General features: G+C 40.9%; 1 protein-coding gene across 1 annotated transcript; it reads left to right on the forward strand.

Moving 5' to 3' along the window:
- Window positions 1-298: 298 nt before the first annotated feature.
- On the forward strand, window positions 299-16,383 carry tgm1l1 (transglutaminase 1 like 1). The gene is made up of 14 exons (XM_026150016.1): window positions 299-712; window positions 3,701-3,993; window positions 4,075-4,266; window positions 6,615-6,866; window positions 10,968-11,086; window positions 11,344-11,451; window positions 11,545-11,722; window positions 12,323-12,461; window positions 13,043-13,235; window positions 13,415-13,568; window positions 13,883-14,167; window positions 14,990-15,150; window positions 15,269-15,405; window positions 15,500-16,383. Exons 2-14 carry the CDS (start codon window positions 3,702-3,704, stop codon window positions 15,642-15,644), a joined length of 2,355 nt encoding a protein of 784 aa, XP_026005801.1. The 5' UTR covers window positions 299-712; window position 3,701; the 3' UTR covers window positions 15,645-16,383.
- Window positions 16,384-17,176: the final 793 nt, after the last annotated feature.

Genomic DNA, 17,176 nt, shown 5'->3' on the forward strand with positions numbered 1-17,176 from the left:
CTTCAGTTATTCACTCTGCTTGCTTGAATTGGCCTATGAGTCATAAAACCTCGAATAGGTGTTCAATTATCCCGGGATGAACTTATGCCTTGGTTATTATGAAGTTCAAACTTTGCGCGGTCAGAGGTCAGAATGGGTTTGACTTTGAGGTTTTCCTGTACAGCAATCAAGAAAAGGAGAAGAGAAAAAAGGGAAGTTTGGCTAAATCAGCACTTTCTTGAACTCCTGAGTTCATAACTGAAAACATCCATGAGATTTTTGTTATTTTTGGTCCTATTGTATGCGCCGTATAAAGCAAACACAAAAAATAGTTCTTCAGGCATGCCGTCCTTATCTCTCCTCTTCACTGTCTGTCACCTTCCCTCCATCGATAAAGTTTTGCTAAGTGTTGCACAACGAAACTTTGGGTCCTCCGCCTTGTCCCACTCTACGCTCTCTGACGCATCGTGCACAAACGTCAGCTGCAGCTTCTGTTGGGAGTGGGAAACTTCAAACAAGGGCGGGGCGGTGGTGCTAAGCGGTGTGAAACAGAGGTGTGTGTGTCAGCTTTAAGTACCGCGCAGGACATTCCAGGACACCCTTAAAATTCTGATCCACGAACGGAGCGCATTAAGACGAAAAGTTTCCAAAAGTTCTCACAGGCTGAGAGATAGCTACTCACGACGACATCCAGGTCTCATCGTTGATCCAAAGAAGAATCCATACAGAGAAAGTAAGTTTTTCAACCACTCGCATTTTGTTTTCTTAAGACAGATGTTGAAGTCAGGCACAGGCGTAAAGTTGTGCGCATTCTTTCTTGGTTTTGTTACAGTTAAACTCTTACTGGATCTTTCTCCACGGGGAAAAACAAGTTAGGAAAGCTCGAATTTGAGGGCTATGTTCATCATTACAATTAGCCACCTCATCTAATTTGTGTCCAGTAGAAAGAACATGTCTGGTGACCCCACCTTCCAAACTCTAAGACGTTTTTTGTTGTTTAAACGTTTTCTACGTTCATTTAAAATCAAACAAACACAGTCAATTAGTTCAGGTATTTTCATGGCTTCAGCTTTTTTGGTTGGCAGCCAGCTGCTGCAGCTCATCCCTTTCTTTTCTCAATGACCTAGACGATGTGTAGTGTATAGGATTTAAGCAATATCTCTATGTACTTACAAAAAATTACACTGGAACTCCAGGGATTTGTTGCGACAGTTTAATAATCAGTCAGTTTTACATGGGACCAAACTCACTGGACAAACAAGCCAGTTTAAGCTGGTTTTACTGTAGAAAAGATAAAGTTAAATTTGTAGGGGGCATATCAGAACCTAGTAGGCATACCAGCCATGCTAACAAAAACTGGAAGAAAAGTGCAGGACTGCGGAGATACAGAGCAAAGTACAATGGAAGAAAGTGATATGAGTGGTAGTGAGAGTAGCAAAGGGAGGACGAGATGAAGAATACTTCATTTCAAGCTTGGCTGATGGCTGTATTACAGTATAGATCATTTTAAGTTTGTGCATTAGAGTGTGAGCAAGGGAAGAGAAAGGCTGCCAAAAAATTAGGCTTGTGAAATGACTTTTCATGGTTCTAGGGGGTTCAGTGGATGTCTCTAATTGGCCAATTTTAGACCACCTTGGTGCAAGAGGAAGATAAGGCTTCATTTTAAAAAGGACAAAAAACACTTGTAAGTTGCTTGTTTACTTAGTTATGTTTCAAAAGATCCTGTAATAGCTCATATGGAGGGTGTTTGTTTTTCTGCCTCGCTTCCTTTTTTTTTAGATTCAGTGAGCCTAACAGTATCGACTTGAGCTTTGGGTGAGGTCACTGTGTGAAAAACATACAGCTTTATCATTTTCCGTCAGGATTCAGATGAACTCAGGAAGCCACAGAGTTAAAAAATACAAAACGTGACCGACACACAGATGGTGCACACATGCATTGATTTTAAAAGCTTTGAGGCTATGAGGCGCCCCTCCCTCTTCCTCAGCTGTTGTCTGCCCTTTGACCTCTGCCCTTTCCACCCTGTGTCGTGACATGCAAATAGTTACCCTTGAAAATCAGCTCAGCCACACTGGATCAGCAGCTCCCATCTGTCTGCGTTATCATCTAAACATTCCTGTAATGCTTTTTTACTTCGCCGGTCAAACCTGTACCTGTAAACTGGTATGCTGAAGTTATGTACAGAAATGATTGAATGTGTGGTAACTGTCCAATCACAGCTCACTCACTATAACTAGAAATGATCTCCAAAGTAAGCCCTAAATGTTACCTTGTATCTTGTTTATAGGGAAACTTAGGGTTACCCCCAAAGCTAAGGAGCATATTATTAGTTAACTACAGTACAGTTCATGCTTAAGTTCAAAAGTATCAACATTGCCTAGAAGTAAAGATGCTCATGTTCTGCTGACGGCAGCTCATGTTTAGGTGGTTGTGAATCAGAAGGTAGAGCCGATCATCTAGTAACCGGAAGATTAGCGGTTCAGTCCCTGGTTGCACAGGTCGGTATGCTAAAGTATCCCTGGGCAACATACTGAACAACCACATTTCTGACTGTGTATGCTAATGTTAGATCAAAAAGCACTCAGACGTAGAAATAACGGGCTTTTGATGAATTAATAAATGAATGGGTGAAAGCCACATGCTCAAGTAGAGTAGAAAAGAGCTATATAAGAACCAGTCCATTCACCAGTAAGAACTGGTAACAAGCACACACATGCACGTACATATATGTTCATGGCTATTTAAATTGTATTGCTCTATAAACCACGTGTCTGCTATTAACGTTTCATTAACAACACTGTTTTCTCCCAACAATGTGCATCACTGCAGCTCATTACAGTTTACATGTGCTAACAAAACTTCACTGATGGTTTGTTTTTGAAAAACAAAATAGCTTTCACATTTGCAAAGTTGCATGTCACACACAGCTTGTGATTTTGTTTTGATAGAGAGAAGATGCAGATGGTAAAACCAAAAGAAGGACTGAGGGAAAACCGTCTCCTCCCTCAGATTTGCATTCTAGTAAACACAAGAACGAGCGAGGAAGGTCAGGCCAATCCTCAAAGAGACTAACGATCTCATTCCGCTGTGATTATTAGTGCAGTGTATGAGGGTGGGGATGTGACAGTATGATAAATGCTCGTAAGGTGCACGACCCTGTCCACTTGCGCTTGCAGTCAATGTGCACGCAAAAAGACATCACGAGCACAGCAGCTACACTGCTCTCCAGCAGCTGAGGCGCAGCAGATTGAATCCAGCTGCTCGAAGCAGTTATGTTTGCTCACGCAGAGCACCTAAGAAGGAAGAATGGCGAAATTCCCCGAAATTGTTCGGGAAGGACTTGCAGCTGAGTAGAGTCCATGTCAGGAATGTAGTAATTAATGAAACTAAGAAACAAGGAAACTGTTCATTTAGTCCATCGCATTGTTTTTATTACAAAGATATGAAATAAATTGGACTGCCTGTGGCCTCTCATTACTTGTGAGCAGTTAATTGGCATAAAATATTAACTGTATGTGTACTTAATTAATCTCATTTCTTTCTATTATTGTGGGGTCTTTACTTTACTATATATATGTTGGGAACTGGCCGATAAAAAAAAAAAAAACTGAATGAAAATTGAATTTTAGTGAATTAAAAGACCAGAGAATAGTGCATATAATCGGTACTCAAAATTCTTCTCTTTAGAATTACAGTTAACATTTTTTCATGTGTTTTCCAGAATGCCAGGTGAGCGGTTAACAGTAAGAACTACATCAGAGATTGGGCGATTCCCCGGAGCAGCCCCACCCACAAGGGTGGAGCTGACCATCCAGAATGAGGGTGAGAAGAAGCGGGAGGAGGGGGGCTGTCTATGGTGGCTCAGAAAGATGTGCCCGTGCTGCTGTAAGCACCCAAACGCCACCTCATATGATGTCACAGATAAGGTGGAATTCACCAAACTCCCAACCCCTGCCGCCATCGTAGATCCCCCCAAGCCGAAGCCCGAGAACGGAGAGGCAAAGGAAACAGATGGTAACGACACTTATTTTAAACTGTGTGAAAACATGACATTGTCTTTGGCATCAAATCTGATATTCACTCCTCTCCTGTTAGAAGGGAAGCTGTCAGTGTGTTCGGTGGACCTATTGAGTTCCAAGGCAGGTCAGAACAGACAGGAGCATCACACTGACCTGTATCACGGGGATGAGCTGATCCTTCGCAGAGGCCAGACCTTCCAGATAGAGGTTGAGCTCAACAGGCCCTTCAGTACTGACACTGACAAGCTGTACCTGGAGCTGAAAACAGGTATGAAGCCAGTGGCTGGACAGTGTCCATCTTTTTAAAACCAAAATATGAAGAAAAATAAATTAAAAATTGTAACAATGAGTATGATCAATAGTTTTTTTTAGCCATTTAAAAGACAGTTTTAAAAGTAACAGATGCACATTGTAATTAAGTGTATGTGGGAAACATTGCATGTGGGAGATAACATTTAACGCTGATGTTACTGGAAGGTAAGTCATTCAATAAAACGCTGCTTTCGATTTTTCATAGGAAAAGTGCCACTAACTATTTGTAAACGTTTTTTTGCGTTTAAAATTGTTGGATTGCCTTTTAACCAAAATTAGCTTCATTTGCAAACACAAGAAAGAAACCAGCGACTGCTCAAATCATGGGAAATACGGTCCAAATGTTGTGCATAGCTAGCACATTTGATTTCAGCAGCAGCTCATGGCTGCACAACAAGTTCTGGATTCCACCCAGCAGCCCGCAGTCTTAACAGTTTCCAGGCCTCGGTACACTGGACACCTCCCTCTGGTATTTACAGACCTCACGCTACACACTCTGGCAATACATCACCACCCAGAAGTGATTTGCTCCTTCTGCTGTGATAGCTTCATGGGGAGAGGGGAGGAAAAAAGAAACAAAGTGTCTGAGCTCTCCACATTCAGCAGACTGGCTGCCATCAGTGGGCAGGGAACAGGCTCGAAGTGTTGCTCCAAAAGCAGTGATTTTTATCAGTAAAGCTTTCAAAGCTGTTGTTTTGAGCAGAAAAGAGACACTGTTTTTCATCATTTTCATGCTTTAAAAAAAAGTATGCTAAAAAAAAGTATTCAGAGGTGAGAGAGGAAGGGAGGGGTGTCCTGGATGCGGTCAAATGGAGAACAATGGTTTCTTGGTAAACTCCGTATTTCTGTTTGGACGAATGGTCGTCCAGCAGGGTTGCACAAAGCAAGCAGCTCGGAGGAGAACATCCAGAGGGTTTTAATCTAACTAATGGATTTGCTAGTCCATGAGAAAAACACATTTAAAGGAACATTAAAGCTAAATAATCACTCACACAAATGTGCACGCTTTCTGTGGAGATGTGCACATCCTGGAGTTTTGGAGGCTTTCCAGGCCCACGCTAGTGTTTACTCTTGGAACCCACACATAGCTGGGCCAAAGACTATCATACACATGTGGTTTACAGTTTGGAATGGTTGCCATACACTGGAAATAACATAAAATTACTGTGATGTGAAAAGGTTTGCAACCAGATTTTGTAAGGAGGTCTCTTTGCTGTTGTTGCTGCTGCCTTATTTGATCAAAATCTTCAAGGTTAGCTTATAATTACAAATAAGCGAAAACAGGAAAACACTTTTTGGAGCTGTGCAGGTTAAATTTTCATTCAAAAACATAAAGCAAAGATATTTTACCACATCCTTGACAAGGTTATGTGCATGCACTCATACACACACAGTACACTCAAATACACCTGACTGTGTCCTGACTCAAGTTTTACATTTAAAAGACAAATTCTCTGACTGTCTTTAAAACATTGAATGCCATGAATATGAATTTAAATGTACTTTTTGTAAAAACTCTTCATAACTCTTCATAAAGTGTATTTGAAAAGAACCTCTGCCACAAGGTGGCAGCATTTTAGCAAAGAAGTTGCAGTTGTTTACAACTATTTTTGAAATCCTTTGTCATCGCAATCAGTGTTGAATGTAACGCTTTCCAAAGTAACATGTTGCTCTATCGTATTACATTTACACAATCCAGTAATTACAAGTTTATTGTCACTTGCATTACAAAGCTTTTTCGTTATTTGCACAACCCAGACAGAAAAAAAAAGAAAAAACATGCTACATTGAGCTGATTTCAGTTCTTGTCAAGAGGAGGAAAATGGTGGAGCTATGGACGTTACTTTTATCTTTATTGCATAAACTGACAGGAGCATGATGGTAAAGTGCATACTGCGTCCAGAACGGAAATAACTACGTAATACTATAATGCAACTTCAGCTCTTTGCAAGCATCTGCACAGATAGCATGCTAACACAAGCCAAGAACCTAGGGTGATGATAAAGAGTGAATGCTAACCCCAGCCCAGCAGCCCGAACTTCAGCATGTGATAGATCAGTGATGAACAGTCCGGCTTCAGCCTCCATTTTTACCTGTTCATGCTAACAAGCACAACACTAAGCCTGGATTCTCTGACTCGCTGTAACATCTTCATCATCTTCAACCTTAGTTAATATCTCTGCAATATTTAGAAGGATTTCAATTATTAAACAAGTGCTTTGACTATTAGTAGTTTGAGTAGAAATATACAAATAAATTTTTTAAAAAAAGGGAATAATATGGTTATGTATCTGTTTGGTGTAGGTTCCCTGCCCTTGGTATCCAAAGGGACCCATGTCATCATTCCGCTGGTGAAGCACCTGGAAGATGAACGCTGGGAGGCCAAAATTGTAGAGCAGAACGGCAATAAGATCAAGCTGTCCATCAACTCTCCAGCCAACGCTGTGATCGGCCTTTACGAGCTCACTGTGACAACTTCTTCGCTCAAAGGCGACGCCACAACTACTTACACCTCCAGCAAGAACATTGTCATGCTCTTCAACCCTTGGTGTGAAGGTAAGCTGGCACCAATGGGAACAGGGAAGGCGGGGGTGGGTGTGGGTGGATTGAAGCCAGGGAATGTGGAAGACAGGAAGGAAAGAAGACGACTCACAGATGATTGGAAAAATAAAAAAAGAGAAGACGTGTGACCTTACATACCATTCCAGAAATGAATTACTTACTATCTGGATTTATGTTAGGCTTTAGGTAGAATTGAGTATCTGAAAAAGTCAATATTTTTCTGGGAGCAGCAGATTCCATCTGTCTAACTGCGAATACTCAGATAAAATGGATGCCTGTATAGCCATTTAATCTCCTAGAGCAGCTCTGGTATAATATTACACTTGGGTGATAGAGGCCAAGTCAGTCCACGAGTGTGTTGTTGCCCATGAATAGCAACAGCGTGACTATGTGTGTCTATGTGACTGTGGTCTGTTATGCAACTCCCCCGGCTTGGACCAAAACTTCTGCCGTATTTGGTTTAGCCACAAGTGAGAGCACGACTTTCACCTGCATTGGAGATCAAAACCGTTTGGGTGTAAGATGAGGGAGACCTTTAGCGGGGTCATTCGATATGCAGATATGATTGCTAATTGTGTATGCCTAAATGCCTGCTGTTCAAAGAGCTGAAAGCACCATGACTTAAGAAAACAAACAAGGAAATTGGGAACATTTCTACAGAACAGAGGCACAGCAGAGAAAAATACATTCAGAAAAAGCTGAAAAAATGCTGCACGTAGCACAGACTACAATGGAAATGAAGCCAGGGTGGACTATAAGTAATGGAGATGGCTGAAAGAAAAGAAAAACCCTTTTAGGTGCTTCGGTTACTAATAAAGCTCCAGAAGTTGGCCGTCTGTCCCTGGTGTCCTGGGAAACACTGGAGACATTAAGTGTGTCGACTGGCTTGGAAAGCCCCCTCCACAAGAGCTGGCAGAGGCAGAGAGGGAGGTCTGGGCATCTCTCTTGAGACTGCTGCCCCAGTGACATTGGTGGGTGGGTGGATGGATGGATGGATGGATGGGTGAGTGGATGGATGGATGAACAGATGGATGGATGGATGGATGACAAATAACGATGAAGGACCACACCACCTGGAGGATTACCACACCAGTTATCTGTGTCATAACTTTGGCCAGCATCAAATAATCTGGACTAGTGAGGTTCAGTCTAAATATAACAGCAGATAGTTGTAATGCTTTTAGGGGATGATGTCATGGTCCTGGGCCATGTTGGCCCAGTGTTCTTAGTTTCCTTGTATGTTTGTATTTTGTTCCTTATTTAGACCATGTTTTCTGAGTTGCCCTGTTGTGTTGTTCCCTAAGTGTTTTCCCTTCATGGCTTTTACCCCCTGTGTGCCCCTCTGTGTATCTGTGAGCCCTCGTCCCCTTTCGTGTTTATTCCATGTCTCCCCTGCCTGTTACGTTGGTGTTCTACTCGTGCTCTCTCTCCTCCTGTACTTCCTGTTTCACCTCTCCCGTCAGTGTTCAGTTCACCCCGCCCTGTCTCGTTATGATTATCAGTGTCACCTGTGTTCCCCGTGTGTTCCCACTTCCCTCGTTAACCCTCTGTGTATTTCTGTCTGCGTCTCCCTCTGTTCAGTGTGACGTCGTCCCTCATGCCGTGTGTGGATCTCCCTGTGTCTCTCTGTGAATTCTTAGTTTGTAGTTTTCCCAGTTTAGTTTTGTATTTCCTATGTTCTGCCTCTTCAGCAATAAAGCTGCCTTTTGAGTTTATTCCCTCGTGCCTGTGAGTCCTGCATTTTGGGTCCTACTCCTGCCTGCCGCACGGCGATTCATGACAGATGAAACTGTCACCTAATGATTTTATGTTATTTCCTAATTTGGATAATACATTACCATTTATTTGAAGGAGTATTTTTTGTGCATATTTCAAATTCTCTTTATGTGGCTTTATTCATGTGATATTCAATCTTGTGTACTGTGCTTTTTTCAGTAGAACTGGTTTGATATGAATTCTTGGTACAATAAGACATTCTTCAGCCACTTATTGGGCACTCATTGAAATAAAAAATTGTCTGTTATTGACTTTTTTTAAAAACTTTCTTTCATAGTTTTTCAATGTTTGTTGCACATGCAGTTTCCTAGAGGGTTAGACTTACAATGTAGTCTTTCACTCCTGCAGAAAACATTTTTCTTTGAAGGGTTCAACAGCTAGAGGGGCTTTTCCTCTTTCAAAGAGAAAAAAGGAAAAAAATGCCTCTACAGAAAGCTCACAATGGCACAGAAGCTCAGCATGATGGACATGCTGAGCTTCAGACAGCATTGCGAGTGTGTGATTCTTAGAAAGACAGGGGTCAGCACTTGTGCTAACTTGTCAGGCATGGTGGGTAAAGCTTCTCTGGGCTGGTGAAAGCAGCATGGTTACTGAGTTTTCATGTCTTCCAAATTAAACCCTCAGTTAGAAATCCCATAATCAGAGTCATGTCTCCCTCCCCTCGCCCCAAACCAGTCAGGACAGATGGCTGCCCCTCCCTGTGCCCGGTTCTGCAGGAGGTTTCTTCCTGTTAAAAGAGAGTTTTTCCTTCCCACTGTTGCCAAAGTGCTTGCTCATATATTATTATTGTATGGTCTTTACCTTACAATATAAAACACATTGAGGTGACTTTTGTTCCAATTTAGCACTATATAACTACAATTGAATTGAATTATTATCGTCTTCTTGCCAGTGGCCAGCAAGAGGGACCAAATGTCTAATTTAGCTTTTTTACCTTGATATAAGTTATGTGAAGCCTGGCCCTTGCTTCTATCTGCTAATCTTAACCCTATTCAAAGCTCCACTAAGAAATTCAACCGTAGAGTGTCTTGTTGTACATTCTCAGAACTGCTATCTTAGACCCAAACTTCTATTTTTTTTCTTTGATATTCGACAGAAAAAAGCACATTTGCAATGCAGCAAAATAAAAGAGAAAAGAAAAGAAAAAACAGTGGACCTGGTTGTGATAAAAAGCCTGTGTGTCTTTCATTATGGGGTTGCTGCTTTTGGCGGCATGCCCAATCTCCTTTTCCCTCTTTCAATCTCCTCTTCCCTAGACCAATCTCTCCCTCACACTCATAAAAGTCAAAATCCTACAATTACTGTATGAAGCGCCATGGGGCGAGCTCGCAGAAATCCTTACAGCTGGTGACAACCTGTCCTCTCCCTTGCTTTTACTGCCTCCGTGTGTATTTCCTTCCCGTTTTTATGCCTCTCCCTCCCTGTTTTGTACCTTTCTTGCTATCTGCTGACCTGACCTTCACTCTGACTCTTGGACCTCCTCCCTAACATCTTCCTCTATGAATCTATTTCTTCCCACATTCCAGGAATTTTTTAGCAAGATATGAAAACCACAATTATCACAGCTGCCAGATACTATCAGCTTCATCCCTTAAAATCTCGAGACAATATGTTATGCTTCACTCTCTCTCTCCTCCTCCTCCTCTTCTTTTCCCACCCAAGCATAACTTCCCCTCTTCCTCTCCTATGCCCCCCGTACTTTGTTAAATCTCTTCCTTCCACTTGCATTTTCTTATGTCCATCTCAAACAGTCTGTTACTTTTACTGCTTTTCCTTTCTTTCTCTTTGTCCCGTTCCTCGTCCCCACCCATGGGCATTTTCAAGGTGGTGACAGTAACAGATAAAAAGGGATGGAAAAAGAAACACATAGATTCGGGTGAGGGGCACACGCCCAAGTCTGGAGTGCTGAGGTCACCAAAACCAGACTTTTTCCCATAAGTGAGTGTGGGCCTCACTGCAAGATCTATGCAGTCATTGTGTTTCTTAACCATTTCCTGGCCTTGGGAACTTTTTTCACATGATAAGTAAGAAAAAAACACATTCTTGAGTTGTTCAGTCACAAAGGAGGTGAATAAAGCAGGGATTTTAGGTCATTTTCACAAACAGGGGGGGAGCTCGAATGTTTCCGTTCATTAAAAGAAATTTAAAACATCTACTTAAAAAAAGGGTTTCCTTGTATTCCCTGGTTTAATTAGACTGAACGTCAGGGATAACCACATAAATGTACTTAACTGTGCATGCATTATTGAAAGCCTGTTCTTGGAGGATTACATTTTCAGTGACATGAAGCTAAATAAGAGCAAATTCCTGTGTTTCTAGAGGACAGCGTGTTCCTGGATAACGAGGAGGAGAGGAAGGAGTATGTGCTGAATGACACTGGGAGGATTTACTACGGAACGGAGAAACAAATCGGTGCTCGCACTTGGAATTTCGGACAGGTACAAGCTATGAAGAGCAAGCTTGGTTTCTAAGCTATCATTACACGATTATGACCCTGTGGCACTTACCCTGTTTGTTCCTGCTGAAGATGGAATTATTTTAAACTGTTCCCAGTACCTATATTTTCATTGTGTTTTTCAGTAGCTGGTAATTTCTGTTTAAAAACAAAATGTTTTCATTTTTTTTACAGTATTCAGTGTTCACAGGACAATTCCCCAAACTTTGGTTTCATAGTGAATTTTTTTCTTCATTGTAGTTTCATGAGGGAATCCTGGAAGCATGTCTGTTTATCATGGAGAAGAGTGAAATGCCGCCATCTGGTCGAGGGGATCCGGTCAACGTGGTCAGGGTCATATCTGCCATGGTGAGCTAATATACAAAAGAAAGATGTTTTTTCTAGAAAAAGTAGGAAAAAAATACAGGAAATGCAATGACCGTGTCACTGTGTCCTTTTTAGATAAATGCTCAGGATGATTACGGTGTTCTAGTTGGAAACTGGTCAGGTGATTACTCTGATGGAGTCTCACCTACGGCGTGGAGCAGCAGCGTGGAGATCCTGAGGAAATACCACTCGACCAATGGAACGCCTGTGTCATATGGACAGTGCTGGGTCTTCTCTGGGATCACTACAACAGGTGATTATGAGGAAAAAAACATTAAAAAGGAAGGGTGCTGGATGGCTGAGAGAAAGTTAAGAGTGTGTCTGTGGTGAAACCTTAAACTTTAGTAGGCAGTCGCAAGCCTTAGAAGGCATGCGAATGGATTGTACTGTATGTTCGGCTTGTGTGTGTAAAAAAGCTGCAAAGAATACCCAAGAGTGGGTCTTGGTGTGGATGTCAATTTAATTACAAATCCACAAATTTATTATAATCATGGCTTTTTGTCAGTCTGTGTCTTTGCATTAGCTCTCACAGTAACTCTGTCATAGAGCACTTCATATTCACTGTGTGTGCATCCAGGGAAGCTTGCATGATAGCTAGCTGACCCTAGCACATAATATTGCCCCTGACAGCAAGTCATAGCTTTTATGCACTCCAAATACCTTGCATTGGCATTCTTAACATACCATCTATATTTGTCACAGATAGAGCCACATGTGTTGCTTTCATTCAACCAGAATGATGAAATTCCTTGCTGCCTAAAGTATTACCATCTGAAAATCTAACTCAAGTATCAAATGGCCTTGCAGAAATAAATTTTAATTGATCTATTTATATCTGTGTCTTTGGTTTTAGTGCTGCGCTGCCTTGGCATTCCTTCCCGCAGTGTGACCAACTTCCAGTCAGCACATGATACCGACGTATCCCTTACTACAGATGTATACCTTAATGAGAATTTGGAGCCAATTGACTATCTCAATAGAGACTCTGTTTGGTAAGATATAGAGCTTTACGTAGAATGGCATCCTGCCATGAAAATCATCTAAACCTATGCTAAAGAAATGTTCTAAAATGTTCTTGAAAATCCCCAAGTTGAAATTTCTTTTAAAAGTGCATAGGCTTGTCTTGTATCTATGTGTTCTTTTATGCTGTATTACTGGTATCCTACAAGAGCCCTTAGACATTCTGTCTGCATTTTCCATATCCCTATAACTGCCTGAACACCCGTTCACTATAACTGTGGAACAGGGCACATGTTGTGAATGTAGCTAATGTAACAAAAACTAAACCCATATCCTTAATTCCTATTAAATTGTTAAGATGTGTTTCACTTCTACAAAAATTGCCAGCTATGTTTAAAGTCAGTAAAATATATCTACAAATGCCACCAAAAGTCTCTAATGAACACTTTGCATTTTATACAAAAAATTAAAGTGTAAAATTGTGGCATATAAACAAGCTAACTGCTTTATGCTAAGCTAAGCTAACTACATGCTAATTGTATTATTATATTAACCTAAAAGGAACAGTTTAATTTACTTAAATTCAAAATACCTAAACTCTGTCTAACTGTAGGAATTTCCACGTATGGAATGACTGCTGGATGGCCAGACCAGACTTACCTCCAGGTAATGGAGGCTGGCAGGCCGTAGACGCCACTCCCCAGGAAACTAGCCAGGGCACCTTCCGCTGTGGCCCTGCTTCTGTGAACGCCATCCGCTCTGGCCATGTCTACCTTAAACATGACACGCCGTTTGTCTTTGCTGAGGTGAGTGCGTGTTCTTGAACTCTTTGTTGTTTTGCATGTACTAGATATAGATATGTAAGAATTTCAGAAGTGGTCTTTGCAGCTTGAACCGTCAGCAAAAGATGAATCACGTAATCATATGTAAAAAGGGTAACCTGTTCTGTTTGAGCTTATTGTGTTTATTGGTATTTTTCTGGCAGGTCAACAGTGACAAAATTTACTGGCAGAGAAACCTGGACGGCACATTTAAACAGATCTACAGTGAAAAGAAAGCTGTCGGCCACTGCATCAGCACCAAAGCGGTGGGCTCTGATAAGCGGGCAGATATCACATCCTTGTACAAACATGAAGAAGGTACTGGCAGCTATTTTTTACTTGTCTAATTGTAAGTCTACCTTAGACTGATGTTCCAGAAACAGACAGAATCATTTCTGCACCACCTGGAAATATCTTAATAAGCAGTGATTTAGTCCTGTCATTCTCTATAGATCATTTTGTTGAACTTATTCAACCCTCATCAACTGTTCACCTGCTCTCCACAATTCTTTAAATATAGCTCTCTGTTTGTTTTCATTGGAAAGACTTTGCACCATATCTCTTGCATATGTCAGTAAATCCTGAAACCTCTGACAGAATGAGGTGCACTTACATTCTCCTCCCTCTACTAGATTCAGAAGAAGAACGCATTGCAGTAGAGACTGCAAGTCGCTATGGCAGCAAGCCAGATGTCTATTCCACACCAGTGGCAGAAGATGTGTCAGTGGAGGTAAAGGTGGATGGCGAGGGACCCAGGGTGGGTGCTGATGCCCAGTTGAAAATTCTGGTGAAGAATCTAAGCTCACAGCCCCGCCAGGCAACAATCCACAGCCAGGTGGCTGTCATGTACTACACTGGAGTGCTGAAGGGAACCATCAAGAAGGAGCAGATGCCTGTGGAGCTTTCGCCTAATGAAGGTTGGATTTCGAGCTCAATTATGAAGCTGCACTATCTATGTAGGGTTTTGGTCTTAGTCGTTATTGTCAAAACCTCTTCAGTACAATTTGATGTGAAATTAGCAACATCTAGGCCCAGTTAGAGTAAAAAAGATGATACGTTTTGGCGCGATTAGGAGAGCCTCACCTCTGTGATTAACAATTGCTACCTTTTGTTTGGATTTTCTCTTGCTTATCAAGACTGGTTTCAAACAAACCCAAGGGTGAAAGCTAAAATGCTAAACTCAAGGCTTTAAAATAATAGGACAAAACTTCCATCTTTTAGCTCTTGCTGCTCTCGCATCACAAAAAAAAACAAGTTACTAAAGGTCTGGAAAACTTTATTCATAAATGAAAGGTAGAAGATGTGAAATACTAACATTTTATGTCATGTTTAATTAAATTAGTTTGTTAAACAAATATTTTAATCTAAAAAGTGTTAAAGTAAATAAAGGCTAAGAAGATAAAACTGTGTGATACTAAATCAAGCAACAGTCATTTTATTACTCATAACTGCAGCTCTTTGTTTAGATGTGAAAAAAGATAAGGTAACAAGAGTTTTGGAAATGCACAGTCATGAAGAAAATTGGGGACAGGATCATTTTTAATCAAACTGAAACCTGAAGTGGAAAATCAAACTTATTTTCTGAAACCTTTACATTGTGCTTAGGCTAGGCTAGCTCGTCCTGTGGGAAGTTACTTGAGCCAAGCTAACTAGCAGCTAGCTGCTGTTCCAAAATGTCTAAGCATTCATTTAAATTGAAAACAACAACAACAAAATTTGCTTTTTTTCCCATCACATAGAGAAAACCATTGACTGGGTCCTGACCTACCAACAATACCAGAGCCAGCTGGTGGATCAAGCAGCCTTCATGCTAACCCTGTGTGGAAGAGTCACTGAAACGAAGCAAGTGTTAGCTAACCAGACAACTTTCAGGCTTCGCACACCTGACATCACCATCACAGTAAGATTTCATTTTTCCCCCCTTATTCATACAGTGAGCATTATTTTAACACAACATGCATAACATTTATTTCTATTAAAGGTATCCCTCTTGACTAATTTAACTCTTTCTCTGGCAGCCTATTGGAGACGCCGTTGTTGGTAAAGAGATGGCTGCCAAGATTACTTTCACCAACCCCCTGCCATCTACACTGAAGGGAGTGGTGTTCAGAGTGGAGGGCCTGGGCCTTCAGGAGGGCCATGAGGTGGTCGTGGGGTAAGAACAAGTCTTTCTCTTTTTTGCCTCCCTTTCTCTTCCACTAACATTTTTGTGTCGAGACTAACGTTTCATTTCATCCTGCCCCTCTCAGTGACGTCGGCGCCCACTCCAAAGTGACGCTGACAGAGCACTTCATCCCCTCCCAACCTGGACCCAGGAAGCTGGTGGCGTCCCTCGACTGTGAACAGCTCTCACAAGTGCATGGAGTGGCTGACATTGTTGTTCTTGAACAATGAAAGGCACCACAATGATCAGCTTCTCGCACAACACTTATTTCTTATAAAATATCAACTGACAATGCCTCATCATATTAAGTGTGCTAAGTTCCCATATCTTGAGCTATACTGTTTGTTTTTTATTGCAGAAAATGTTTAATTTTTGATATTCATAAAACTATTAATAGATGATTTACTGTAGCATTATCAGTATTACTACTATTTTTACATTTTAAATAACAGAAATTCACACTTGTGTCTTGCTGTGGAAGAATTGTAATAGACGTGTGACAAGGTGCTTTTTGACTAACAAGGGTTTGTATCCTTAGACTTCTAAAACAAGTCCATTTGAAGACACTGAAAAAAACCTGTGAAGGTGCAGAAAGTCAGGCAACATTGAGCTAATGTAAATACTATATATGTTGCTAGTCATAATGTGAAAACTGTTGTCTGACAAAATGAACCTCACATGGCTTATATGAAGGGAGGGAACTGTGACGTGCTTGGAAAGGGAACGATGCTGACTTTGGCAAATGTAACGTTTAAATGTACCAATTCAGAAAACAGAAAATGATGTCGTCTGCAAGGACACAGATTACCACTTATTTCAACTGTCAAATGAAATGAAAAGTCCGCCTTTATTAAAAACCCAAACCCCTCAAATGTCTGCATATCCGAAACGAGACCATTTATCTACTTGGAATGTTTTGGGTTTTCTATCATCTGTGCTGTGTCTTTAATAAAAGTCACACTAAAATGATGTTGCAGCTCTTTATTAAACAAGCCTGTGCTGGTTAAAGCCGATGTAAGCCTCTCAGAGGAAACAGGAAACTTTCCACTTTTGCAATTGAACAATGTTTTATGGCGCAAAAAAAAGAGAGTGACTAATTTCAGCCTTACAAATTATGGTGGGTGACACACCTTTACTGCGTTTCACCAATCAGGATGAGTAATGTATTCCCAGGTACTTAAAGCTGACTGTGCTAAGGCAGTGGCTCATAGTTTTAGCATTTTTTACAGAGAAATACTGCGCCCTTTATGCCACTCGACTCGTTTAACAGCTCTAATTTGTAGCTCTCTTTCACATTCAAGGCATTAGAAAATGTACGAGTTCATAAAGGAAGTAATCGCTGTCATTGAAGCCATCAGAGAAAGATGTCAGATCATATTCCTTGCAGTGCTATGAACTCACGTATTTCCTGAATTCCAGTTCATCAAGCATTGTGACGGTGGGCTTGTCGGACAGTTTGAAGTGGAATTTGACACATTTTAAAAACTCAGGTTTTAAAATTCATCTGAATGTTAAATATAGCGTATAATGTCCCAGTAATTATAGTATGCCAAAAAGAGATGGAATAACAGTTTTACTGTTTACTTTATTACAGATTTGATGATGTAATATTACCTTTCACATTAATACAATGTTATTTTTTTAATTTTATGTTTTATAGTTCTGCATTCAGGCACAATTTTTATAACTTATCACATAAAATTAAAAGTTTAAGATTTTTAAAAGTACACTGAAAGAAGTGATATTGTCTCCTTTTAAATAT

The sequence above is a fragment of the Astatotilapia calliptera genome, chromosome 18 (genome assembly GCF_900246225.1).
Source record: "Astatotilapia calliptera chromosome 18, fAstCal1.2, whole genome shotgun sequence".
Taxonomy (NCBI): domain Eukaryota; kingdom Metazoa; phylum Chordata; class Actinopteri; order Cichliformes; family Cichlidae; genus Astatotilapia; species Astatotilapia calliptera.